Source organism: Oryctolagus cuniculus, chromosome 11 (assembly GCF_051225735.1).
Source record: "Oryctolagus cuniculus isolate XC-2025 breed Fujian yellow rabbit chromosome 11, ASM5122573v1, whole genome shotgun sequence".
NCBI classification, from domain to species: Eukaryota; Metazoa; Chordata; class Mammalia; order Lagomorpha; family Leporidae; genus Oryctolagus; species Oryctolagus cuniculus.
Genome location: NC_142877.1, coordinates 25,025,789 through 25,053,674, shown reverse-complemented (window position 1 = coordinate 25,053,674; position 27,886 = coordinate 25,025,789). Strand labels below are relative to the sequence as shown.

Below are 27,886 nucleotides of genomic sequence, written 5' to 3'. Positions count from 1 at the left end.
TCGCCCGCACTCCGCCCCCCAGGTGCCTGAGCTGTCGATCAAGGGCTGGGTTCCGCCCTCGGCGCGCGGACGAGTCCCTCTCTATAAAAGGAGCCGGCGGGGGATGACGAGCCTTTACGTCGGCGCGTAACGGGGGGGAGCGTGTGAGGTCATTGCGCGGGCGGGCGGGCGGGGTCGGGCGGTTTGAACGAGACGAAGACGGAACCGGAGCCGGGCGCGGGCAGTGGACGCGGTTCTGCCGAGAGCCGGTGAGTAGGCTAGCGGGCACGGGGCCGCGGCCGTGGCGCCGGCCGGGTGGGCCTCGGCTGGGCAGGCCCCGCGGGCAGCAGCAGCCAGGCCGCTCCACACGGCGGTGCCATTCGGGCCGGGTGGGGGGAAGGGCGGGGCCGTGACCCGGCGCGCGCGGCTGGGGCCGGTGGGCGCGCGCTCCGCGCTGCCCGGGGGGCGGGGCCTCAGGCCGGAAGTGGGGGCTGCTCCGTGGCGGCCCAGAAGCCCCCACGGCTGCGGCGGAGGTGTGGAGCCCGCAGTCCCGCGGCCGGAGCTCTGTGTGGCTGTGCTCGGGAAGGGGGTGTGTGTGTGGACGAGGTAGGCCCTGCTGGGAGTCACTGGGGTGCCGCGACGTGGGCGCTTGTTTCTCGGGAGGATTAAGAGTTGGGGTGGTGGGTTCAGAGCTGGTTTCGATTTCCTGCGGTGCGACCTCGGGCAGGTGCTTTAATCTTGGGGCCTCGGCTTCCCTTTCGGGGACGGCCATGTGTCCTGAAGTGGCTTGGTGGGGTGTGTGGCACGAAGTAAGCCCGCTCTTCGCACGCCCTGCTTCCACAGGTATTTGTTGAGGGCTGAGTGCCGGCCGTGGACCTGGGAGTAAGGGGCGGAGGCCTGGTGGGCTGCGGAATCACAGGAACCCTCGGGCAAGAGTTCTGTGATTACGGGAGGACGACGTGATGGGGTGAGGGCGACAGCGCGTTTCCAGGCCTGGCTCCACCCTGCGCGGATCTGGGGGTCCCGAGGCGCGTGGGGGAAGTTCTGCCAGGCCTGGCGTCCGCCTCTTTGATGGGCTCTCTGTGAGTGTAGTAAGGACAGCGGCTCTTTGTTAGTTGGGCACTTGATGTGTGTCAGGCATTGTGTTGAGTGCTTGATGTGGCCTTGTGTCGTTTGATTTTCACACTGTCTGAGAGATATCATCTTCATCTTACAAATGAGGAGTCTGAGACGGGGTGAGATGGCTGCGCGTGTCTGACCCCGAGCCTCTGAAGTGCCCTGTCTCCCCGCGGGCCAGAGCTGGAGAGCTCTCCTCCCCGTGCGCCCTTTGTTGCGGCTGTCAGGGTGCCTGGCAGAGTTCGACACAGTGGGGAGCTTAGGACGCGTTCGGTGTTTGCGCTTAGAGGCTCTTGGCATCCTCGCCGCACTTTGTGCCCATTTCACAGGTGGGCCCTTCGTGAGCCAGAGGGCGAAGTGTTTTTCCAGGGTTAGGTAGATCTTCCTGTGCACCTCCCTCACCTTATTGCCGCGGGGCTCAGCTTGGGTGCCTTGAGAGTAATAGGGTGCTCTTCACTCAGGCCGGCATGGAATGAGAGTGAGTTTGGGGGCCTGCTGGGAGAGCTGCTGAAGGGGGGGGGGTGTCATCCAGGAGCCCTGTAGAGGTGAGGTTTGTGTTGTACTGCTGGGTCTTTGCTAGATTCCAGCAATGGACTTCCTACGTGAGGGCGCTGGAGCTGGGGTTCCGAGCACCAGGCTCTGCTCTGGCTGCCTGGGAGAGCCAATTAATTGGGTGAGGCAGTGGATATTTATTGCACATCCAGAGGGTGTCTAATCCCATGTATTTAGTGGCTGCAGAGTTTGCAGAGCACATGGGACCAGGTATTAACGTCTGCTAATGAAAGAGTTCTAAATTACATGATGATGAAAGGCCATTAACTGTCCTGAGCCGGGTGTGGTCAGGAGAGTCTACACGTGGCTTCGCCAGCTGCATAGGTGTTCCGGCAGCGTGACACACAGCATACCTGAAGTGGGTATGAATGTTGCTGAGTGCTCAGCCTGGGACTATGTTTTTTGTTTGGATGTCTCTCCTTGATATCTGATAATAGCATGCATTTCTTTTATTCGTTCATTTAGAGACTTTTTTTTTTTTTTTTGACAGGCAGAGTGGACAGAGAGAGAGACTGAGAGAAAGGTCTTCCTTTTCCATTGGTTCACCCCCCAGTGGCCTCTGCGGCCGGTGTGCTGCGGCCGGCGCACTGTGCTGATCCGAAGCCAGGAGCTTCTCCTGGTCTCCCATGCGGGTGCAGGGCCCAAGCACTTGGGCCATCCTCCACTGCACTCCCGGGCCACAGCAGAGAGCTGGCCTGGAAGAGCAGCAACCGGGACAGAATCCGGCACCCCGACCAGGGCTAGAACCCGGTGTGCCGGCGCCGCAGGCAGAGGATTTGCCTATTGAGCCATGGTGCCAGCCCCAACTTTTTTTTTTTTTTAAGATTTATTTTATTTACTTGAAAGAGTTACAGAGAGAGCAGTAGAACCATCTGCTGGTTCACTCTCCAAGTGACCACAACAACCAGGGCTGGGCCAGACCAAAGCCAGGAGCGACTTCTGGGTCTCCAACATGGGTACAGAGGCTCAAGGACTTGGGCCATCTTCCCCTGTTTCCCAGGCACATTAGCAGGGAGCTAGATTGGAAGTGGAGCAGCCAGGACTTGAACTGGCACCCATATGGGATGCCAGTGTTGCAGGCAGCAGCTTTTAGCCACTGTGCCACACTCCAGCCCCCTCATTTGAGGATTTGAACAGGAGAGACGTTTGATCTGATTTGTGATTCAAGAAATTATCTGGCTTTTATGAAAGAATAGATTGAAGACAGACTCATTTAGAGACTTGTAGTGGATCTTTTTTTTTTTTTTAATTTTAAATATTTCTTTGTTTATTTGAAAGGCAGAGTTACAGAGAGGCAGAGAGCTCGAAGTCTTCCATCTGCTGGTTCACTCCCCAAATGGCCGCAATGGCTGGAGCTGGGCTGATCTGAAGCCAGGAGCCAAGAATTTCTTCATGGTCTCCCACTTGGGTGCAGGAGTCTAAGGACTTGGGCCATCTTCTGCTGCTTTCTCAGGTGCATTAGCAGAGAGCTGGATCAGAAGTGGAGCAGCCAGGACTCTAAGCGGCCCCCATATGGGATGCTAGCTCTGCAGGTGGAGGCTTAGCCCACTACGCCACAGCGCCGGCCCCCATTACCAAGTTATTTTTATGGACGTCATTTCATTTAAACCCTTCCATGATCCTTTTCAGACTGGTAGTATTAACTTGTAAGATAATTGAGGTGTATTGAGTTTAAGTAATTTGTATGACCAGTGAGTAACAGTCTCATATTTGAATCAAGGTCCTTCTGGCTTGAAATTTTCAGCTCTTTGCATTGAAGGGATTGCTTCCTGCCCCAAATTTGGTGGGGATGATTCAGAGTGAAGAGTTAATGACAAAATAGTGTGATTATTCCTGTTCTAGAGGTTTGAATGAAGTGCTCTGAGAACATAGGGATTAATTTCTCAGTGGAGTCAGGAACTAAATTGTGTTAATCTTTGCATAGCATGGTTTTATAAGCCGACTTTGGAAATGTAGGAGTGTTGATGGTTTGCTTTTGGACAAAAGTTTACATAGATACATTTTTTTTGTTTTTGACCCTCCTACCAACCTGAAAACAAGTAGTAGTTGCCGAATGCCCACTTTGTGCAGGGCCCTGAGTCAAGAGCTGTGGGCTTGTGAAACTGTTCGCCTCTGTGGACTTCAGTCACCCCTGCTTTTAAAAAGGAGATTGGGTGCATCTCTGTCTCTTTGGGCTCTCACGTCCTGGAGCTGTGCGACTCACGAGGCTGGCACGGTGTGGTGTTGTGGGTGGACGTGGGGAGATGGGCTCACACGCCAGTCACTGGGTGGGGGGAATGAATGGTGGTCTTCCAGGGTGCTCTGAATGCCGCCCGACATGTGGGCAGTGTTGCTGTCTCCTGCTGTCGAGGTTGCCGTGATCGGCAGTGTTTTGGGGTGTGTTCTCGTGGTGACTGGGGGGTTCACCTGGACCTGGATTAGCCTGCCCTTACTCTCCTGTTATTTGAGTCTTCCTGTCCTACGTGTGTGTGGTCTCCTCAGCAGTTAGATGCTCTTTCTCAGACTTCTGTGCGAATGAGATTCCATCCTGCACAAAACCCAGCAGTGGAGTCTAGCAGAATAAATTCTAAGCTCTCAAAATTGCCGTCAGAGCCCCGGGAGGACCTGACCCCTTGACTGCCTTTCCTGCGTTGCTCTGCCTTCCTTGCTGGGGCGGGAGCACCCTTCCAGCCCCCCACAGGGCTGCTTCCTTGGGATTCCTAAGCCCTTTCCCTGACCACGTTCCCCAGCCTCCGACTAAGCAGTGGGTGAAGTAGTGTTGGTGTTGGGTCAGTGTCGGCTTCCCACGGCTAGAATGTGAACTCCCTGTGGTCAGGCACCTTGCCTCTTGCTTGTCTGATTGCCAGCCCCTAGAACAGTGCCCAGCAGGTGGTAGGCGTGTCTGTTGAATGGATGGGAGTGACTAAGCTGATAGACAGTGGCAGCCACATTTACTGGCATTTTAAATGAGATTTGTTACAGTGTGTTTATCGAATTTGAAAGGTGAGGGGCAGCATTTTCTTAACCTGCTATGCCGCAACGCAGGCCCCAGCAGCATTTTCCTGGGGGAGAGAGAGAATGTTGTGATGGAGCTGGGCAGGCGTGGCTATCAGTCCCTAGGGCCTCTCTTTTCTCATTCGTAAAATGAGAATGAAAAAATACTTATTTGAAAGGCAGAGCAGAGGAGACATCTTCCATCTGCAGGTTCACTGCCCACATATCAACAGTTGCTGGGGCTGGGCCAAGCTGAAGCCAGGAGCCAGAGACTCCATCCACGTGAGACACAGGAACTCAAGCAACATCTTTTTTTTTTTTCTTTTTCTTTTTTTTTTAAGACCTGTTTATTTATTTGAAAGAGTTAACACAGAGAAGGAGAGGCAGAGAGAGAAAGAGAGAGAAAGAGGTCTTCCATCCGATGGTTCACTCTCCAATTGGCCGCAATGGTCGGAGCTGTGCCGCTCCGAAGCCAAGAGCCAGGAGCTTCTTCCGGGTCTCCCACGCGAATGCAGGGGTCCAAGGACTTGGGCCATCTTGTACTGCTTTCCCAGGCCACAGCAGAGAGCTGGATCAGAAGAGGAGCAGCCGGGACTAGAGCAGGCGTCCATAAGGGGTGCTGGCGCCTCAGGCCAGGGCTTTAACCCACTACGCCACAGCGCCGGCCCCTGCTCCACTTTTAATCCAACTCTGCTAATGCACCTGAGAAAAGCAGCGGAAGGTGACCCAAGTGATTGGGTCCCTCCAACCACGAGGGAGACCTGGGTGAAGCTTCTTCTGTCCTGGCACTGGCTGTTGCAGCCATTTGGAGAGTGAACCAGCTGGTGAAGGATCTCTCTCTCTGTCTCTCGCTCTCTCTAACTCTGCCTGTCAAATAAAAAAAGAAAAATTTCAAATGGAGCTTAAATTTTAGGCTGCTGGCATCAGATAGTTTGTTTCAAGTTTTGTTTATATGTGGAAGTCCAGGCTTGTGATTGGAATCCTCTCTCTGGAAGAAGAGAAGGTTTAAAAATTGAGTGCATGACCAGTGTTGTGCCACAGGGGTAATGCCACTACTGCAATGCTGGATCCCATATGGGAGCCTGTTCAAGTCCCAGCTTTACACTTTTCATCCAGCACCCTGCTAATGGCCTGGGAAAACAAAAGACGATGGCTGAAGTCCTTGGACCTGTGCCATCCCCTTGGGAGACCTGGATGGAGCTCCAGGCTCCTGGTTTCAGCCCGGCCCAGCCCTGGCTGTTGTGGCCTTTGCAGAGTGAACCAGCGGATGGAAGATTTCTGTCTCTCTTTCAAACAAATAAATTAAAAAAAAAAAAAAAATGAGTGCTTCTGGTGACTTTCAAGAAAAATTGAGTGCTCTGGGTGACTTTCAAGAAAACGCTTGCCCTCACTTACATACTGGAACATGAGCCTCTATCTTTCCTCACGTGTTGCAGAAGATGGCAGTGAACGTGTACTCCACATCGGTCACCAGTGATAACCTCAGTCGACATGACATGCTGGCCTGGATCAACGAGTCTCTGCAGTTGAATCTGACGAAGATCGAGCAGTTGTGCTCAGGTAAGAGAAATACACTAGGGTTTGGTTTGGTTTTGTTTTGTTTTTTTCTGAGACTGCAGACCTCTTGGTCTGGCTTATTTCCTCAGTGATTGCTAAAGTAGAACTACTAGATCAAAGGTTAGGAACTGTTGGCTATTGGTAATTGTTTTTCGTAAAGGTGTTAGCAGTTTATACTTCCTCTAAAGACTTTAAGCTTTGAGAGTTCTGCTGACTGCCTGAGTTCTGTCATGGTGAGGAACATGTCCGAGTTCCCTAAGCCAGATTGACCACAGATAGGAGATGAGGTCAGGAGTATGTCAGAAAGAGGAAGGGACAAAGGGAGTGGGAGGAGGGAAGGAAGAAGGAAGGGAATAGACTGTGTTCTTAGAATTGTATCTACAAATCACATGGAATCTGGTAAAAACTAATTAAAAGTTAAAGTTAAAAAAATTAGGGGCTGGTGCTATGGTGTAGCAGGTAGAGCCTCTGCCTGCAGTGCCAGCATCCCAAATGGACACTGGTTTGAAACCCGGCTGTTCTACTTCAGATCCAACTCTCTGCTAATGGCCTAGGGAAGCAGTAGAAGATGGCCCAAGTGCTTCGGCCCTTGCACTCAAATGGGAGACCTGGAAGAAGCTTCTAGCTTTGGATCGGCCCAGCTCTGGCCATTTGGGGGAGTGAACCAGCAGATGGAAGACCTTCCTCTCTGTCCGTCCCCCCCACCCCCACCCCCGTAACTCTGCCTCTCATAAATAAATAAATCTTTAAAAAAATTAAAGAAAAAGGATGGGGTGTGTATACTGTGCTACTTAAATTCTGTCCGTGAGAATCTACCCTCTGTCTATTCTAATAATAACAGCAATCATTAAATTGAGCACTTGTGTGCTGGGGCCATGTAAGTTCTTTTCAGCCATCTCCATTTTACAGGGTTAGAGTTCTGAGTAAGAAGTCCAGGTCACACATACAGCCGAGAGCAGAACTGAGGTTTGAACCTTCGTCTAAATCAGGAGCCCTTGTTCTTTAATCCGAGTACCCTATTCACTCTTAGACTTCTTTTTTCTTTATGTACTGGTGCCATTTGGTTTGATTTAAAGGTTTTACTGCTTGTATGGTTTCCCCCTGCTGAGTTCAGCTTTTTTAATTTTTTTTTTTTTTGTTTTTTTGTTTTTTTGTTTTTGTTTTTGTTTTTTTTTTTTTTTTGACAGGCAGAGTGGACAGTGAGAGAGAGAGACAGAGAGAAAGGTCTTCCTTTTGCCGTTGGTTCACCCTCCAATGGCCGCCACGGCCGGCGCGCTGCGGCCGGCGCACCGCGCTGATCCGATGGCAGGAGCCAGGAGCCAGGTGCTTTTCCTGGTCTCCCATGGGGTGCAGGGCCCAAGCACCTGGGCCATCCTCCACTGCACTCCCTGGCCACAGCAGAGGGCTGGCCTGGAAGAGGGGCAACCGGGACAGAATCCGGCGCCCCGACCGGGACTAGAACCCGGTGTGCCGGCGCCGCTAGGCGGAGGATTAGCCTAGTGAGCCGCGGCGCCGGCAGCTTTTTTAATTTATAACTGGGTTTGGTCTTAATTTCATATGCTTGTCTTAATATTTCCCATGTGGGTTTTTTTTTTAAACATTTATTTTATTTATTTAAAAGGCAGAGTTACAGAGAGAGGTAAAGAGAGAGAGAGAGAGAGAGAGAGGTCTTCCATCTGCTAGTTCAATCCCCAAATGGCCACAATGACTGAGGCTGGGCAATGAAGCCAGAAGCTTCTTCCAGGTCTCCTGGGTGGGTACAGGGGTCCAAGCACTTGGACCATCCTCCGCTGCTTTCCCAGATGCATCAACAGGGAGCTGGATCAGAAGTGGAGCAACCGGGACTCAAAGTAGTGTCCGAATGGGATGCTGGTGCTGCAGGCCTGGGCTTTAACTGGCTACGCCACAGTGTGGCCCTTCCCCTGTGGGGCTTAATCTCAGTTTCACAGATGGTAAGGGAGAGGCTGTGTGTGAGGATGAACAGTACAGTAATGGGCACACATTGTTAATTTTTAATTTGTGCTGATTTCCCCTATTTTCTGTTTCTCGGTATTCATTTTCATATCCCCATTTGTTTAGGGCTTTTAAAGCACTTATTTGCTCTGTGATCTGTGGCCAGTGTAGCGATGCAATCATCCTAGTTTTTGTTTTGTTTTGTTTTCCTTTTTTTTTTTTTTTTTTGTTAAAGATTTATTTACTTATTTGAAATGCAGAGCTACAGAGAGGCAGAGGCAGAGAGAGAGAGGTCTTCTCTCTGCTGGTTCACTCCCCAAATGGCCACAGCAGCTAAAGCTGAGCCAGTCTAAAGCCAGGAGCTTCTTCTGGGTCTCCCATGCGGGTGTAGGGGCTCAAGGACTTGGGCCATCTTCCACTGCTTTCCCAGGCTACCTCGTTTTTTTTTTTATTTTTATTTTTTTAAAGGTTTATTTTTTATTTGAGAAGCAGAGTTAGAGAGAGAGAGAGAGAGAGAGGGCTTCCGTCTGCTGTTCACTCCCTACTTGGCTGCAATGGCTGGAGCTTGGCCAGGCTGAAGCCAAGAGTCAGGAGCTGCTTCTGGGTCTCCCATGTGGGTGGCAGGGGTCCAACCACTTGGGCTGTCCTTTGCTGCTTTCCCAGGTGCATTAGCAGGGAGCTAGATCGGAAGTGGAGCAGCCAAGAATCCTGCTGGCATCCATGTGGGATGTCGGTGCTGCAGGTGGTGGCTTAGCCCGCTATGCCACAGCACTGACCCTGTCATTTTATTTTTTTAAAGGTTACTTTGAAAGAACAATAGAAGGGGAAAGAGAGCATGTGTTTCTCTCTGCCTGTTCACTCCTCAAATGCCTGCAATAGCAAGGGCTGGGCCCGCTAAAGCCAGTAGCCAGGAACTCCATCCTGGTCTCCCATATGAGAGGTGGGGCCCAAGCACTTGGGCTGTATTCCACTGCCTTCCCAGGTGCATTAGCAGGAGGCTGGTGTAGAGGCAGAGTAGCCAAGACTGGAACTGGCACTCTTAATACCAGATGCAGCACAGATTGTTGATGTCAAAAGTAGCAGCGTAGCCTGTTGCACCACAGTGCTGGCCCCAGGTCATCCTAGTTTTTATTGGAGCCGGCTTTTTCACTAGCAGTTTCTTCCTAAAATTTACCTCTTTGAATAAATGCACTCCAGGGTATCTCTGTCTCATCTAGTTACTTGGAAAATGGGATCTCTTCCTGGGTCGCTAAATTGTACGTGTTCTAATTTGGCTCTAGGTTTATCTGTTTCAGGTAAAGAACTGTCAGGGACAGGACTGGGCTTAAGAGACTTTAGTCCGCTGTGAGCCACGTAACTTTGAATGAATTCCTTGGTGTTCTACTTCCTCATCTGTAGGTGGGGGCAGTCGCTGGCCCCACATCGGGCTGTTGTGACCATCACCTGTACTGACAGCGCTCAGCTGCTGATGCTCTGTGTACCTGCAGAGCTGCATGTGGATGTCTGAGGGGCACACCCTCGTTTTACAGGTGGAAGAACTGCCCACGGCCTCGCCTGGGCGTTACAGAGCCTGCTGGAGCCCACATCTTTCTGGTTACACAGCTCTCATGCTTTCTACTGCGTCCATTTTTAAACCTTTTAAAGAACAGTTTGGAGGATAAACAAATGTAAATTACATTTATAATATCATTTCACTGTGAAAATCTGTAAAGTATGTCAGGTTTGCTTGACGTCTGCCACTTTTTTATCCACATGAAATGCTTTTGCCCTGTAGACAGTGGTACGTGCAAGATGCCCAACTGTAAACAGACTTGTATTCATTCATAACTGGTTCTCTTGGAAGCTGTGCAGGACCTCTTTTGGAGTGTGCTTGTATCAAGTTTCACATGGGTGTTTTGAAAACTGGGTCTCGCTTCCAGGAGAAGACCAAACAGGATGAGGTGCAGACGCCATGTCCCTGAGGAAGGCCTGCAGCCTGCTGCCAGGGGCTTACAGGCAGGGAGAGTGAGGCTCCTCGGTGCCTTATGCATACCGAGGCCCGAGGAGGATCCCGGTAGTTTCTAAGTCTGGAGCCTGATCCCTCCTGATCCTGCCTCCGAGCAGCAGAGGATTAAGCAGACAGCATTCCCACCACGGCGGGAGGAGGGCCAGGCTCTGGGCTCTTGTGCTGTCAGTCTGCTTGTTGCCTTGAAGAGTCGAGTTCCGTCAGCCCCGGGAGTTCCCGCTCCTCAGTGAAGTGGGCCTGTGCTCGGCTCGCATGGTGAGCTGAGGCAAGGATAATGTTGAGTGAGGGCTGGCAGGTTGTTTCTAGGTTCCATTCTGCATTCAGAGTTCTGAAGGATTTTGGAAAGATAGTTAAATCTGTTCACAGGATTTTGAGGAGGGGTTTTGTCAGAAAGAGGTTGGAGATGCCTTTTGTTAGCCATCCCTCTCTCCTGCCACTTCCATTCCGTACTGAGGCCCTTCGGCGTCGTCTCGGGGGGCCAGCACGGTGCTTTGCCTTGAGAGAGGGCCCTCACTGAATGTTCTCACCTCTCTTTTCTTCCTTTTCCCCTGCAGTCTGGCCTCCTTTATAGTTCCTGTGCTGCAAAGAATAGGAGAGATGTTCAGATGTCCCAGGCAGCTTCTTGTGGGGCCCATACAGCCCTTGAATTTATGTAAGATGGCTGTCAGCATTGCCCAGGGCACACGCGTCATGATCTGATCCTTCAGAGGTATCTCAGATCCAGACGCTTCTCAGTTTGCTCACTAATGCCACATAGGCCTCCTAACTGCATGGTGCCCTCTTCTCTCTTGCAACCCCACATCTGTCTGTAGTCTTTTTTTTTTTTTAAGGTTCATTTATTTGAAGGGTGGGTAGAGAGCATGCACTTTGATCCATTGATTCACTCCCTAGATGGCTGCAATGGCCAGGGCTGGACCAGGCTGAAGCAAGGAGCCAGGAACTCAGTCCGGCTCTCTCGTCGGGGTGGCAGGGAGCCAAGCACTTTAGCCATCTTCTGGTGCCTTCCCAGGAGCATTATCAGGGAGCTGGATCGGAAGTGCAGGAGCCAGACTTGAACTGGGGCCCATATGGGATGCTGCTGTTGAAGGTGGTCACTTTTTCATATTTAAAGGCTTGTGATAGATTTTTCTTTTTATCTTGCTTTGTCTTTTTTCTTCTTTTAAACGATTGATTGATTTGAAAGCGTTACAGAGAGGCAGAGAGAGAGGTCTTCCATCTGCTGGTTCACTCCCAAATGGCTGCAATGGCTGGAGCTGGGTCAATCTGAAGCCAGGAGCCTGGAGCTTCATCCAGGTCTCCCACATGGGTACGGGGCCCAAGGACTTGAGCCATCTTCTGCTGCTTTCCCAGGCACATTAATAGGGAGCTGGACCAGAAGTGGAGCAAACTGGCACTTTTACCGGTGCCTATAAAAGGATGCTGGCACTATAGGCAGTGGCTTTATTTACTCCCTACGCCACAGTGCTGGCCCCTGAATGTACATTTTATGGCTGTTGTGAGTCCTGGAGAACATGTGTTGTTTAGCCACTGATTTTCTTGCCTACTTTCCTGGTTTGTTGTCTTAGTGAATGTGAATTTGCCCTGGAAGGGCAGTGAGTGCCTGGGAAGCCTGCCTTACATTAGGAGTCAAGTTTAGGCAGTGTTAGAGAAATCAGATTTTTAGAAAGTTAAAGCACTAGTACAACATTTTTTGGAAGTGGAAGGAATGAAATTGGGGAGCAAATAGAATAAAAATATATGGAGCAGTTTATTATAGTTGTCTTTAAAGGAAAAATTTTTGAATTTTTAACATTTATTTATTTGAAAGGCAGAGTTACAGAGGCAGAGAGAGAGAGAGAGAAAGAGAGAGGTCATCCATCAGCTGGTTCACTGCCTAGAAGGCTGCAATGGCTGGAGCTGTGCTGATCTGAAGTCAGGAGCCAGGAGCTTCCTCCAAGTCGCCCACGTGGGTGCAGGGGCCCAAGGACTTGGGCCATCTTCCACTGCTTTCCCAGGCTGTAGCAGAGAGTTGGATGGGAAGTGGAGCATCCAGGACTTGAACCCGTGCCCATATGGGATGCCAGCACTGCAGGCGGTGGCTTTACCTGCTATGCCACAGCACCTGCCCCTCAAAATTTTGAATTTTAATAGAGGAACACCAAAATGTCTTCTGTTCAACTTTGTACTTAGGCCATCATCTGCTCCTTATCTCAGGCCATCAGCAGGGACGTAGATTGGAGGTAGGTCAGCTGGAACCTGAACAAGTGCCCATGTGGGATGCCAGCATCACAGGTGGCGTTACCTGCTATGCCATAACACTGGCCCCTCATATATACAGTTTTAAGAGCATAATGAAACTTCATGCCATACCCTCCCTTCCTCTTTTTTTTCCTTAGCTTTCTTTTTTATCATGATTATTTCCAATAATAGGAGTTCCGGGGCCAGCTTTGTGTCATGGTGGGTAACACAGCCCCCTGGGATGATGCCACATCCCATATAGGCTTCAGCTAGGTCTCCCATGTGAGTGACAGGGGCTCACGTGCCGGGGCCATCTTGCACTACTTTTCCTAGACCTTTAGCAGGGAGCTGGATCGGAAGTGGACCAGCTAGGACCTGAACAGGCACGGGTGGCAGCTTACCTGCTCTGCCTGCCCCTTCTTTACAGCTTTTTAAGTTGTGTTTGGGTTAAGCAGCCGGTGACATCGTATCTGTCTCATCGCTCTGTCCTGTTCCTTCAGGGGCTGCGTATTGTCAGTTTATGGACATGTTGTTCCCTGGCTCCATTGCTTTGAAGAAGGTGAAATTCCAGGCTAAACTAGAACACGAATACATCCAGAACTTCAAAATACTGCAAGCAGGTTTTAAGAGAATGGGTGTTGACAAAGTAAGTAAATCTTACTCTTTTGTTTCATTAATGTTTCTTAACTAATGATTGTTACTGAGGATACAAGTGTTAGCCCATGACTTTGGATATTTCTTAATTTATTTAGTTATCTTTTCTCTAGTTAAATGGTATTTGCTGGGAGCAGAGTTTTCCCTGCCTTCTACTCTGACTCTGCTTGCTGTCTTCTTACTTCATCATCTGTGAAATTAGGAACTGTTTGGAGGAGTTAGCCTGTAAATCTGTACCAGTTACTAAAAAAATTTATATTTGACCTGTTTTTAATGAGAGGGGTTTATAGAGATACTTTGTTTTCTTTTGGGGTACAAAGGGATCCCTCATGGGTCCTGGGAAACTCCTTTCCTTTTTTTTTTTTTGAAATATTTATTTATTTATTTGAAAGGCAGGGTTACGGAGAGAGAGAGGGAGAGATTCAGATTCCATCTGCTGGTTCACTTCCCAAATGGCTACAACAGCCAGTGCTGGGCCAGGCGGAAGCCAGGAGCCAGGAGCTTCTTCTGGTTCTCCCATGTGGGTAGCAGGGACCCAAACACTTGGGCCATATTCTGCTGCTTTTCCCAGGCCATAGCAGGGCGCTGGATTGGTACTGGAGCAGCCAGGATGGGAGCTAGCACCTAGATGGCAGTGGCTTTACTTGGCATGCCACAGCGCTGGCCCCAGGAATCTCCCTTCTGCCATTAAGGTTGTTTGAAGGTGCCAGAAAGAGAGTACACTAGGCTTCATGAGTACAAGCACTACCTCTGTTTACCAGACAGTAGATTACTACAAAATTCAGTAGTTTATTTTTCTTCCTGCCCCTCCACCATTAGAAGGGTTAGCCATTAAAGCCTTTTTTTGGGGGATACATTTTCTGGTAAAGCTTATAACACCCCATAATTATCTTGCTGATGTGCCTGGCTTTTATTTATTTTGAAACCAGTTTAATTTTAGTTTTGTCTCTGTATAATATATAAAATAAGCATTTGTATTACATGAATATTGTTTCCATAGTTTATTTTTAATTTTTAGTTTTTATTTATTTGAAAGACATAGATACACATGTGCACATACACACATGAACACAGATCTTCTATCTGCTGGTTCATACTCCAAATTGCCCTCAATATCTGGACCTGGGACAGGCCCAAGCCAGGAGCCACAAACTCAAGTCTGAATCTCACACATCGGTGGTGGAAACCTGAATAATTCAGCAATCATCTGCTCAGGCATAGCTAATAGGTGTAGCTAATATACTGTAATTTTTATTCTTTTTTTATGGAGTTAGATTTTATTGTTTTGAATACAGAAACTCCTAAAAAATACACACATAGAAGAAATAGTGTGATGGTTCCTTTCTCAAATGCCTGAAATGGCCAGAGCTGGGCTAGGCCAAAGTTGGGAGCTAGGAACTCACTCCAGTTCTCATGCACGGGTGGCTTGGGCCCAATTGCTTGGGCTATCACTCTCGGGTCTTGGGGTCCACATTAGCAAGAATCTGGAATCAGTGCTGGAGCCAGGAATTGAATGCAGGTACTCTGATGTGTGAAGATAGATGTCTTAACTGCTAGGCTCAGCTGCTGCCTAGATTTTATTTCTTAATGTTTTGTTAATGTTTCGGTGTCATACAAAGTAATTAATAATTATGTTTGTCAGAGGAGTGGATAGAATTTGCAACTGGTGATTAAAAAATAGTTAAGCTCTGGTTAACACCTCAATGACCTGAAATAATTATACCCAGTATTCTTGTATAATAACAGCTTACAAGGTCCTTAAGTATGTTTTTAATAGGATCAGAATTACTTAAAAATCATGTTACTTTGTATTTCTTTCTTTATTTTCCTGACTTGAGATTTCCCCTCTTAACAGATTTTTTAAAAAGATTTACTTTTGGGGCCGGCACTGTGGTGTAATAGGTTAAGCCACTGCCTGCAATACTAGCGTCCCACAAGGAGGGTACCAGTTCGGGTCTCAGCTGCTCCAGTTCTTTTTTGAAAAGATTTTATTTATTTATTTATTTGAGAGGTAAAGTTACAGACAGCGAGAGGGAGAGACACTGAGAGAAGTCTTCCATCCGCTGGTTTACTCCCCAAATGGCCGCAACAGCTAGAGTTGAGCCTGTCTGAAGCCAGGAGCTTCTGGGTTTCCCATGTAGGTGCCAAGGCTCAAAGCCTTGGGCCATCCTCCACTGCTTTCCCAGGCACATTAGCAGGGATGCTGGATTGGAAGTGGAGCAGCCAGGACATGAACTGGTGCCTATATGGGATGCCTGGTGAAACAGAGCAGGACCTTAATCCACTGTGCCACAGTGCCAGCCCCTCACACAGGTGCAGGGGCCAAGCACTTGGGCCGTCTTGCACTGCTTTCCCAGGTTGTAAGCAGAGAGCTGGATTGAAGAGGAGCAGCTGGAACATGAACCCACAAGCATAAAGGATGCCAGCCCTGCAAGTGAAGGCTTAACCTGCTGTGCCACAGAGCCAGCCCCAGGCAACTTTCTTGTCTTCTGTTTCTTCAGCCTTCACCTGGGCAGTATATGTTTGTTTATTTCCTGGCACAGAAACTCATCATTTACCTTCTTCTCCAGGGAGCCATGCAGGCCCTGTAGTAAGCCCAGTAGTTGTGGTGGATGCTGTGGTAGAATAGCCAAGCTAGACTTAGGTGGTGTTTTGTTTTTTTTTTTTTTTTCTTTTAAAGATTTTATTTATTTATTTGAGAGGTAGAGTTACAGACAGTGAGAGGGAGAGACAGAGAGAGGTCTTCCATCCGTTGGTTCACTCCCCAGATGTCTGCAACAGCCAGAGCTTCGCCAATCCGAAGCCAGGAACCAGGTGCTTCTTCATGGTCTCCCCTGTGTGTGCAGTGGCCCAAGGACTTGGGCCATCTTCTGCTGCTTTCCCAGGCCATAGCAAAGAGCTAGATTGGAAGAGGAGCAGCCAGGACTAGAACCGGTGCCCTTATGGGATGCTGGCGCTGCAGGCAGAGGATTAACCTAGTGCACCATGGCGCCGGCTCCAGACTTAGGGTTTTCATCCCAGGATTTCAGGGCGTCAGCAGTGGCCTTCTGGTTTTGGGGTATGATCTTCCCAAAAGTTATCCACCCAATGACTTTTACAGCAAGTTGGTGCCCCGCCATCTTGGGATCCTTTACCAACTTTGGCTGTGTCCACAACTGCAGCTTTACATCTGGTGATTTGTGTTAAATTCCAGCTTTTCATCTTCCACCTGCTTTTCACACTGCTAACAATCCAAATATGCTCATTCTAGTGAGAGAGAAGGTGGTCAGAGACACACTTCGGGTAGTATGCTCATGCTATTATAATGAGGCAATTTTTTTAAAGATGTATTTTTTTTTTTTTTTTTTTTTTTTTTTTTGACAGGCAGAGTGGACAGTGAGAGAGAGAGACAGAGAGAGAAAGGTCTTCCTTTGCCGCTGGTTCACCCTCCAATGGCCGCCGCTGCAGCCGGCGCACCGCGCTGATCCTGGCAGGAGCCAGGAGCCAGGTGCTTTTCCTGGTCTCCCATGGGGTGCAGGGCCCAAGCACCTGGGCCATCCTCCACTGCACTCCCTGGCCATAGCAGAGAGCTGGCCTGGAAGAGGGGCAACCGGGACAGAATCCGGCGCCCCAACCGGGACTAGAACCCGGTGTGCCGGCGCCGCAAGGTGGAGGATTAGCCTATTGAGCCACGGCGCCGGCTCAAGATGTATTTATTTATTTGGAAGGCAGAGTTAGAGAGAAAGAGGTCTTCATCCACAGGTTTGCTCTCCAAGTGGCCGTAGTGGACAGGCTGAGCCAGGCTGAAGCCAGGAGCTAGGAACTTCATCTGGGTCTCCCATGTGGGTGACAGGGATCCAAGCACTTGGGCCATCTTCTGTTGCTTTTCCCAGGCCATTAGCAGGGAGCTGGATCGGAAGTGGAACAACTGGGAAACAAACCAGAGCCCATATGGGAGCTGGCACTGTAGGCAGCAGCTTCACCTGCTACAACAGCACAATGTTGGCCCAGCAGGCAGTGTTTTTATGTGACACATACTAATTATAAATATTTATAGGGTGCAATGTGATGTTTCATATGTGTATGTAATGCATAATGATCAAATTCAGGTAATCATGTTCATTACTTCAAATATTTTTTTGTGGTGAGACCATTTGTAATATTGTCTTTGCGCTACTTGGAAGTGTACAGTATATTACTGTTGACTGGTCCCTCTGCTGTGGTGACTTATTTTCAAGTCAGAACTTTCTTTAACACAGTTCATTGTAGGTGTCTGATTCGTGCTGTGGACTTCATGCTTTGTGACAGGGACTATGACTGTGAGTTACATGGGGGACTTACTCTGTTGTGGAATGACAGTATATCACATCGAGTTTGAGGGACTGGAGAGGGGCTGGTGAGCATAGGTGCTCAGATGAAGGTACACTGAAGGACACCTCTGTAAACATCAGAGATGTAGCAGTAAGTTCTCTGAAATATTTGTGTCTTCTTTTGGTAGAGCTTAGTACCGATTTGATGCATGGACTGATTTGATGCTTGCCAAAAACTTCTCCCTTTGGGCTAAATAATCTTGATTTTTCTCTGCAGATAATTCCTGTGGATAAATTAGTAAAAGGAAAGTTTCAGGACAATTTTGAATTTGTTCAGTGGTTCAAGAAGTTTTTTGATGCGAACTATGATGGAAAAGACTATGACCCTGTAGCTGCCAGACAAGGTCAAGAAACTGCTGTGGCTCCCTCCCTCGTTGCTCCAGCTCTGAATAAACCCAAGAAACCTCTCAGCTCTAGTGGTGCAGGTAAACAACAACCCCAAACACCGTTTCCAAATGACAGTATTCCAGGTATTCGTCATTCAACATTCAGCCAGAACTCTCAGTAGCCATGGGCTTAGGGATCTTAAGCGTAATCCCAGGCATGTAGCAGGAGCACAGATTCTGACCTTGTACATCTGTGTGTGTTCTTAGCTCTGTGGACTTCTGTCGTAAGCTGCTTCAGCTCTGGCCCACCATTTCCTATTCTGTTAAATGGGAATTTTAATTCTTGCCCCAAAGGGTTGCTCTTGAGGTCTAAATGAGTTACTGTATGCAACTTTGCTAATATTTTTTAGTTGTGTGTAATAGAAATTCCTCAGGTTAACTCCCAGAGAGAGCTTTTAGTTTGAAAACAAAGGCATTTCACAGAAAGCTGAGCTGGAAGGTTACTCCCAGGGCCTGGGGGACCTGTCTAGGTGTTTCAGGCCCTGCTCTTGGCTATCTGCATCATAATTCTGTCTGCAGACCAGCTTCCCATGCTTACTTAGGACTTCCCTGCCATCCCTAGAACCCTGGCTGGTCAGAAGCTTTGGCTTTGCTATGGATCTAGCAGAGTTGGGTACGCCAAGGGAGGCTGTTTTTAAGAGATCTTCTAAAAAGTCTTGGCTTGGTAGGTTTTTCAAGACGTGTTCGCAGTAGTGTATTCGTAGAACGTGTGTGTAGTTTGGGGGAGGGTAGATGTCCTGCAGATGCTATTTCCTCCTTTTCTAGAAGATGACAAAAAACATTATGGTCCCTTAGTAACTTCTTGAGAGAGGGTAGGTTGAGTATTTTCTTTAAACAGCTTTATTGAGATATAATTCACCCACCATATAGTTCATCTGTTTAAAATGTACAATTCAGTGGCTTATAGTGTTTTCAGAGTTGTGTATGAATAGTGTTCACCCCAATCAATTTTAGAGCACTTTGGTCACTTTAAAAACCTCATTCATGCCTAAGCATAGTCACTTAGGAAGTCAGGAGCTTCTTCTGGGTCTCCCATGTGGGTGCAGGGGCCCAAGGACTTGGGCCATCCTCCTGCTTTCCCAGGTGCACCAGCAGGGAGCTGGATCGGAACTGGAGTAGCCGGGACTTGAACTGGTGCCCATATGGGATGCTGGCACTGCGGGCCGAGGCTTTAACCTACTGTGCCACGGTGCCAGCTGCTCAAGGTTTATTCATTCTGTAACAGGTATCAGTACTTCATTCTTTTTCATTGTGGAATGATACTCTGTGTATGGCTATACCTCATTGTACCTATTTGTCACTTGGTGACTGTTAGGAGTAATGCTTCTGTGAACATTCATGGATAGTGTCAGTGTAGACGTATATTTCCTTTTCTTTGGGGCCTAGCCCCAAGAGTGTGTGTTGGGAACGAGACTTTGGGATGTGTGATGATGCATGCTTAACCTTTTGCAGAGCAGCCCGTCTTCCAGAGTCACACAACCACTTGCATTCATATTGGCAGTGTGTTAGGGTTCTGGTTTCTCCAGATACTGACCACTTTTGTTCTCAAACAACTACATAGATAACTGTACATTTCAGATTTTAGATGGGCACCAACAGTCAAGTGGAAACTTGAATGAAACGTTTAGTCTTTAGAATACACATATTAGAGCCATCTGGAGGAAATGCCTGTTGTTGTGAGTGAAAGGTTATATAGAGTTTGAGCTGTTTGAAAGATTAGATCTTTCTTGTTGTTTGCTTGTTGATTATTTGAAAAGCAGAGAGAGGCCGGCGCCGCGGCTCACTAGGCTAATCCTCCGCCTTGCGGCGCCGGCACACCAGGTTCTAGTCCCGGTCGGGGCACCGGATTCTGTCCCGGTTGCCCTTCTTACAGGCCAGCTCTCTGCTGTGGCCTGGGAGTGCAGTGGAGGATGGCCCAAGTGCTTGGGCCCTGCACCCCATGGGAGACCAAGATAAGCACCTGGCTCCTGCCATCGGATCAGCGCGGTGCGCCGGCTGCAGCGCGGCGGCCATTGGAGGGTGAACCAACAGCAAAAAAGGAAGACCTTTCTCTCTGTCTCTCTCACTGTCCACTCTGCCTGTCAAAAAAAAAAAAAAAAAAAAAAAGAGAGAGATACCTTCCATCCATTGACTCACTTCTCAAATTACTGCAACAGCCATGTCTGGGCCATTCCAGTGTCAGGAGTCTGAAACTCTATCTTAGTTTCCCACGTGGGTGTCGGAATTTGAGCACTTAGGCCGTCTTCTGTTGCCCTTCTAGGACCATTAGCAGGAAGCTAGGTAGGAATTGGAACAACTGGGACTTGAACTGGCACTCCAGTGTGGGGTGCTGGCATTTTAATTAGCAGCTTAACCTGGCACAGTGTGCAAGCTTTACTAAGCAGTTGCTAAATGAACAAGTAAAATTGTGAATGGAAATGCCTCTACCTTGAGGTAACCTGTTCTTATTAACTTGCAGGTAGATTGGCCTCTTTACTACTTCTTCCTAGTCTTTATCAGTTTTTGGCTGCAAATATTGAGAAAAATCAGTATATAAGTCCTAGTGAATGTGATGCTTTTATCTCCTGATCTTTCCACTAGAGGGGAGCGTTTGGTGCAGCGGGTAAATTGTTGCACGAGATGTCTATGTCCCGTATCAGAGTGCTTGGGTTTTAGTCTTGGCTCTGCTCACAGTTTCAGCTTCCTGCTTATGCAGACCCTAGAAAGCAGCAGGTAATGGCTCAAGTAGTTGGGTCCCTGCCACCTACTTGGGAGACATGGGTAGAGCTCCTGGCCCAGCCTGGCTGTTAGAGGCATTTGGGGAAGTGAAGCAGCAGATGGGAAATATGTTTCTCTGCCTTTCAAATAAATGTTAAACCAACAAAGACCTTCTAACAGGTAAGCAAAAATAATAGTTTTTTTATTTTTATTTTTATTTTATTTATTTGAGAGGCAGAGGCAGAGAAAGAGGTCTTCCATCTGCTGATTCATTCCCATGATGGCTGTGATGGCCGGAGCTGTGCTGATCCTAAGCCAGGAGCCTCCTCTGGGTCTCCCATGCAGCTGCAGGGGCTCAAGGACTTGTACCATCTTTTGCTGCCTTCCCAGACCTTAGCAGAGACCTGGATAGGAAGTGGAGCAGCCAGGACTTGAATTGGCGCCATGGGATGCCAGCAATGCAGGCAGTGCTTTACTGGATGCGCCACAGCGCTGGCCACGATAATAGGTCTTTTTTTTTTTTTTTAACTTTTATTTAATGAATATAAATTTGCAAAGTACAGCTTATGGATTACAATGGCTTCCCCTGCATAACGTCCCTCTCACCCACAACTCTCCCCATTCCCACTCCCTCTCCCTCTCCATTCACATCAAGATTCATTTTCGATTCTCTTTATATACAGAAGATCAGTTTAGCATACATTAAGTAAAGATTTCAACAGTTTGCTCCCACACAGAAACATAAAGTGAAAAATACTGTTTGAGTACTAGTTATAGCATTAGATAATAGGTCTTGAAGTAAAGAATGGTAAGAGCAGGCTCTAGCAGCCTTATGGGCCTCTGTCTTCCCACTTGAGTCAAAGGAGTATGAGGTTGGTTATACGTTAGGGCACTAACTTGGCCTTTGTGGGTTTGACTGGAGTTGGGTTAAGATAGGTTATCCCTGTGCACCGGAATGACTGTACCTCTCAGATGATAGTCCTGTTCACTGGAGTGGAGAAAAGACCTTACTGAAAGACTTAACTTCCAGAATGAACGGTCATGGCCAGAGTCGGTATTTAACTCTGCTTCCAGGATAAAAACCACTTTAAGCCAATTTCAGCATGTTGTCTTACATGCTGAGGCTGGCTGGCATCAGTTCCCTTCACTGAACACCTGCGGGAGGCAGTTGGTTGTAAGCCCCCCCCCTCCCCTTTTTTTTGTCTTTGAGATTTCTTCTGTTAAACTTCTCTCTCATCCTCTCTCAGCTCCACAGAGACCCATTTCAACGCAGAGGACTACTGCAACTCCTAAGGCTGGTCCAGGGGTGGTGCGAAAGAATCCCGGTGTGGGCAATGGCGATGACGAAGCAGCTGAGTTGATGCAGCAGGTGAGTGCCTCTGTGTCGGATCGGAAGTCGCCTGGGGAGACATTGCCCCAGTGACCAGCGCAGACTTACCTTCTTGCTGGAGCAGACCTTGTGACCTGGGTGAGCACTTTGGATGCTGTGTGAAGAAGAACATAGAGGTAGAAGAGGAGGAATCGGACATCTCTGAACTCTCAGTGTGACAAAAACCTGTGTCTATTTGGAAACCGACCCTTAGAATAGAACATTTTTGGATATTTCTGGAGTCCTCTGAGGGTTCTCTGGGATTGAGAGTGTGGAAGAGAAAGGCATATACGTGTGTGTGTGTGTGTGTGTACAATTTGAGAGACACAGGACACGCATCTGGTGGTTTACTCTTTTTTTTTTTTTTTATCTTTTATTTAATGAATATAAATTTCCAAAGTACGACTCATGGGTTACAATGGCTTCCCCCCCCATACCGTCCCTCCCACCAACAACCCTCCCCTTTCCCACTCCCTCTCCCCTTCCATTCACATCAAGATTCATTTTCGATTATCTTAATATACAGAAGATCAGCTTAGTATATGGTGGTTTACTCTTTAAATATCTACAACAGCTAGGGCTGGGCCAGGCTGAAACCAGGAGCCAGGAACTATCTTGTAAATCTGGGTTTTTCTGAGGGCTTTATGCTGCCTGGTGTGCCATGCAGTTTGCATTCAGTGAGAGTTCAATAGAATTCAGTTGTCATACAGATTTGAAGACTGCAGTGAAGGTGACTTATAGTTAAAGTACACAAAGGACTTTGAGAGTTACTAAGACTTTATTTTTAAATTATGTATTTATTTATTTGAAAGGCAGAGATCTATCTGCTGTTTCACTTTGCAAATGGCTGCAACAGCTAGGGCTGGACCAGGCTGAAGCCAACAGCCTGGAGCTCCATCCTGGTCTCCCATGTGAATGGAAGGGGCCCAAGCACTTGGGCCATCTTCCACTGCTCTCCCAGGTGCATTAACAGGGGAACTGGGTCGGAAGTGGAGTAGCTGGGTCTCAAACCAGTGCCCTTAGGTTATGTCAGTGTCACAGATATGGCTTAACCTGCTGCATCGTGACCCTGGCCCCTAATAAGACTTCTAAGACTTTTATTGCTCTTCGCTAGGTAGAGTCATGGGCCTGAGCATTGAGATTTATTTCTTGGTAGCTTCTTTGTGGGAATCAGACCCCATTGGAGGGCTCCTGGAGGATCAGAGTCTCCCTTTTTCTTTGTTTCTCTCTAGACTGTGTTGACCACTCTCTAGGTGAGGACTGAATTTATGATTGACAATTTATGGCTGCTTTGTGGATTCTCCTTCTGTGTCTGTCTCAAGCTTTTCTGTGGTGTTTTTTTTGTTTTGTTTTGTTTTTGTTTTTTTTTTTTACTCCCCTCCTTGATCTTATCTTAGTCCTGAGAAGTTCCAGTGTATTTCAAGGTGTAGTCAGGCCTTTTCTGGGATTTTTGCTTGCATTAGAGTTGAATCAAAGACCACATATAGGGTCTAGCACAGCGAGTTAAAGTCCTGGTCTGCAGTGCTGGCATCCCATATGGGCACCAGTTCTATTCCCGCTGCTCCACTTCCAATCCAGCTCTCTGCTATGGCCTGGGAAAGCAGTACAAGATGGCCCAAGCATTTGGGTCCTGGCACCCGCGTGGGAGACCCGGAAGAAGCTCCTGGTTCCTGGCTTCTGATCGGTGCAGCTCCGGCTGTTGTGGCCATCTGGGGTGTGAACCAGCAGATGGAAGACCCCTTTCTCTCTCTCTCTCTCTCTCTCTGCCTCTGCCTCTGCCTCTGCCTCTGTCTCTATGTAACTCTGCCTTTCAAATAAATAAATAAATCTTTAAAAAAAATACATACACTTTGGGGTTGGAAGTTTTTTTGATTTTTTTGTTGGTGCGCTAATGCCAAATGTCTCACTCTAATGTCTTGCACAGGTCAACGTATTGAAACTTACTGTTGAAGACTTGGAGAAAGAGAGAGATTTCTACTTTGGAAAGCTAAGGAATATTGAATTGATTTGCCAAGAGAATGAAGGGGAAAATGACCCTGTTTTGCAGAGGATTGTGGACATTCTGTATGCTACAGACGTATGTGTCGACATGAGAATGTTTCTTTGCCATTTTGCCACCTAAGAGGAAATAAGTTTAATCTACTTGATTTTGGCAAATTTGCTGATGCTTGTTGAGTTCCAGTGAGCATTTATCAGCAGGCTTTGTTTTTGACCCCTCAAAGTCAGCCAGAGGATACCTCTTCCCAGCTTGAGCCCCTGCCTGGAGATCTGTGGATCCTTGAAGGAGGGGTAGGACAAGGAGGTGGCTGGCTTGCCCAGTTTGTGGCCACTTGAAAGTGACGAGTGCTGCCAAAGGCTCTTAGCCAGAAGCACTCTCACTCCCACCCGCCCCTCCAGCTTAGACCTGTTGGCTTGAGGTGCTGTCTGCATTTATCCAGGCCGAGGTGTACTGTGCAGAACCAGGCACATGTTCCTTTTCCCATGTCTGCTGCCAGGAGCTTGCCTTATTCCCATTCCCTCAAGTTTATTTGGATCGTGCTTATTATAAAAGAAGCCAAAGCTGCTGCTGATGATCATGTCATCAAGGAAGGCTAATTTTCTCTAGATTTAGGATTTGTTATCTGTTGCCCACTGTTGGATAGTTGCATTTATTTATTTTTTAAAGATTTGTTAATTGGGGCTGGTGCTTTGGTGTAGTGGTGCTGGCATCCCACTATGGGCACCGATTCAAGTCCTGGCTGCTACTCTTCCCATCCAGGTCTCTGCCATGGCCTGAGAAAGCAGTGGAATATGGCCCAAGTGCTTGGGCCCCTGCACCTGTATGAGACACCCAGAAGAAGCTCCTGGTTCCTGATAGACCCAGTCCCGGCCATTGTGGCCATTTGGAAAGTGAACCAGCAGATGGAAGACCTCACTTTCTCTGTGTCTGCCTCTTTGTACCTCTGCCTCTCAAATAAAGAAATTAATTTTTTAAAAAGATTTATTTACTTATTTGAAAGGTTTCAGAGAGGGAGAGAAGCAGAGATAGATCTTGCACCTGCTGATTCACTCCTCAAATGGCCTCAGTGGCCGGAGCTGGACTGATCTGAAGCCAGGAACCAGGAGCTTCTTTTGGGTCTCCCTCACAGGTGCAGGGGCTCAAGGAGTGGGCCATCTTTCCCAAGCCATTAGCAGGGAGTTGGATCAGAAGTGGCTCATTCAGGGCTTGAACCAGTGCCCATATGGATGCTGGCACTGCAGGTGATTGCTTAACCCGCTGTGCCACAGTGCCGGCCCTTAATGGTTGTATTTATAATTCTTCTCTATGCCTAGCAAGGTCGGTAGGCTTAAGCTACAAGTGATTTATGGTATGTGTTAGGTGTAGCACTATATAAATATAAGGTAATATTAATGCTGTTAGTATTCACTGTCTTCTTAATGTCTCTTGTGTATTTGAGGGGATTAAGATAGATGACTGAAAAGTTTATAATTTGGTTGATAAATCCTTATTCAGGGCTTGTTCAGTGCTAGGAAGTGAAAACAAAAATGATGAAGACGTAGAGTTCCAGGTCTAGTAGGAGTATTTTTGTGGAATCATATGGCCAAGGGGATTTAGTTAAAAAAAAAAAAAATCAAGTGGTTGAAGGAGAAACGTGGTTTTTATGGTAGAGCAGTCTACTCCCTCTCTGTCAGTGGATGCCAGAGGTTCCTGGAGTGAGTGTGAGGCAGCGGGTGTGAGTCTTGCTCTCCTTTGCACACTCAGTTTTCTCATACTACTGAAGTTGGGTTGCCCTTGCTGTTGTAAAGGTTTTGGGTAAAGCATGATTATAACTATAACTAGAAAGCAGAAAGGAAAGGTAACAGTTTACTGAGAGGTGAGCATAGAATGAACTTTATGGGGACTAAGGAACTTTTGAGGGTAAATGTTCTTTTTTCAGGCAACTTTATTGAGGTATAATTTGACATACAATAAACTGCACGTATTTAAAGTGTGCCTTTGATGTTGTGAAATCATCATCATCAAGATAGTTTACATAGCCATCACTCTAAAGAGGTGAATTTTGAAGGTGATTTGATTGTGTTCAGTTTTTCTTCATATGAGATCTAATTCTGCTGTCCGAGAAATACGGCTGCAGTCACGTGGCATGTGTGATTCAGTAAAACAAGTGTGGTAGAGACAGGAAGAGCTGTTGCCTTGACGAGATTGCTGTCAGTGAGGAGCGTGAACTGGGGTTGGAATCTCTCCCTCAGTGCTGAAGAATAACTTCTGTCTCATTTTGCCCTTCCAGGAAGGCTTTGTGATACCTGATGAAGGGGGCCCCCAGGAAGAACAAGAAGAGTATTAATAACGTGGCCAGCAGAGCAACATCCGAATTCTTCACTCCAAATCATGTGCTTAACTGTAAAATAACTCCCTTTTATTATCCTTAGAGGACTCACTGGTTTCTTTTCAAAAGCAAAAAGTACCTCTTCTTAAAAGTGCACTTTGCAGAAGTTTCACTCCTTTTCCAATAAGTTTGAGCTAGGAGCTTTTACCTTATAGCAGAGCAGTATTAACATCTAGGTGGTTCACTGGGGAACAAAGAGGCTGACCGTGGGGCTCTCACCATGTGGATGCTGGTCACACTGATTGCTGGAGAAGGTGTTTTATGTAATATGCTGAGGGGGGACCTCAGTAGAGAAATGTAAAGACTGAATTGAATTTTAAGCTAATGTGAAATCTTGGCAGAGAACATTTTAATAAATAAATGCCTTAAGAGTATTTAAAAAATGCTTCCATATTTCAAAATATAAAATGTAACATGACAGGATATTTTCTGTGTTTGACATTGTATCTGGGAAAGAAGGGCCAGACCTTGGGACTCTGTGAGCTCACCTGCTGTCACAGGCCTTCCAGGGCTGCTCGAATCCTCACAGTTCTAGGCTTTGGCCCAAGGAGAGTTTGAAAAGTGGTTTGGTGTCATTGACTAACTGATCCCTGCTGAAAAGCAGGAGGCATTATTTCCTGGATGAATAGTGGGTGTTTCAGCTCTGAGATGGTTGAGTTGGAGAGCTTGATTTTCATTGAGCATTTCTCCTGGTGATTTTTCCAATTGTTCCTGAAATTTCTGTGTATTGTGTTTTTGAGGGAATGAGGTGTGTCCGGTTTTTTAATCAAACAGCCACTCCTGGGGGACCTGCCAGTATCTCTGGGTTTGAATGGGGGTTGTGTCCCACCTTACCGTCTTCTAAGTTTACATTGAACCCGTTCCTCTCTCTGCTCCCCTCGTCCGCTGGGGATTCCTCATTGGCTCCTTACAGTTTGCTGCTTAGAGTTGGAAGCACAGCAAGTGGGTGATTGTGCTGCAAGTTCTTTCTGGACCTCTGGCAAAGGGAGGGAGCAGTGAAGGCCATCATTTCTTTGTGATCTGCAAAGCTGACTGGGGTGTTTTTGGGATGTGCTGTTCATAGCTCTCCACTGTTAACTGAATACTTTGCCAGTGCACTAATCTCTTTGGAGATAAAATTCACTAGCGTGTTACTAAATGTTTTCTTTTGCAGAAAATGCAGTACCATGTCTGAATTAATTATTAATATTTAAAATATTCCATTCCTTAACTCTCCCTCATTTGCTTTGCCCGCACCGATTCAGTCTTTGTTTGGCAGGATTCTGCACAATGTATGTTACCCGCTCCTAAGACTGTTCAGCCTGACGTGTTTGTATTGATTCGTTTCTGGTGGTAGCTTGTCCTAAAACGTGTGTAGAAAGCAGATATTTTATGATAAAATTGTTGTGTAGTGCATGCTCTGTGTGGAATTCAGAGGAAAACCCAGATTCAGTGATTAACAATGCCAAAAAATGCAAGTAACTAGCCATTGTTCAGTTGACAGTGGTGCTATTTCTCTTTTGTGGCCTTTTAGACTTTTGTTGCCCTAAAATTCCATTTTATTGGGAACCCATTTTCCACCTGGTCTTTCTTGACAGGGTTTTTTTCTACTTTAAACAGTTTCTAAATAAAATTCTGTATTTCAAGAGTGTCCTGTCTTCTGAAGTTTGTCTTGCCCTGGGTGTGTGCCTTCAGGTTCAAGTGCAGTGGTACCAGTGCTGCTTTCTTAGATT

General features: G+C 47.5%; 1 protein-coding gene across 2 annotated transcripts; it reads left to right on the top strand.

Annotated features, from left to right (window-relative positions):
- Window positions 1-170: 170 nt before the first annotated feature.
- On the top strand, window positions 171-27,802 carry MAPRE1 (microtubule associated protein RP/EB family member 1). 2 transcript variants are annotated; one of them, XM_008256117.5, is made up of 7 exons: window positions 171-248; window positions 6,057-6,180; window positions 12,853-12,998; window positions 17,573-17,780; window positions 21,686-21,807; window positions 23,732-23,884; window positions 26,076-27,802. In XM_008256117.5, the coding sequence occupies exons 2-7, from the start codon at window positions 6,060-6,062 to the stop codon at window positions 26,130-26,132; spliced, it is 807 nt and encodes a 268-aa protein (XP_008254339.1). In that variant the 5' UTR covers window positions 171-248; window positions 6,057-6,059; the 3' UTR covers window positions 26,133-27,802. The 2 variants fall into 2 exon arrangements, with proteins under 2 accessions (XP_008254339.1, XP_002710850.1); XM_002710804.6 differs by lacking the exon at window positions 171-248 and adding an exon at window positions 414-585.
- The last annotated feature ends 84 nt before the right edge of the window (window positions 27,803-27,886 follow it).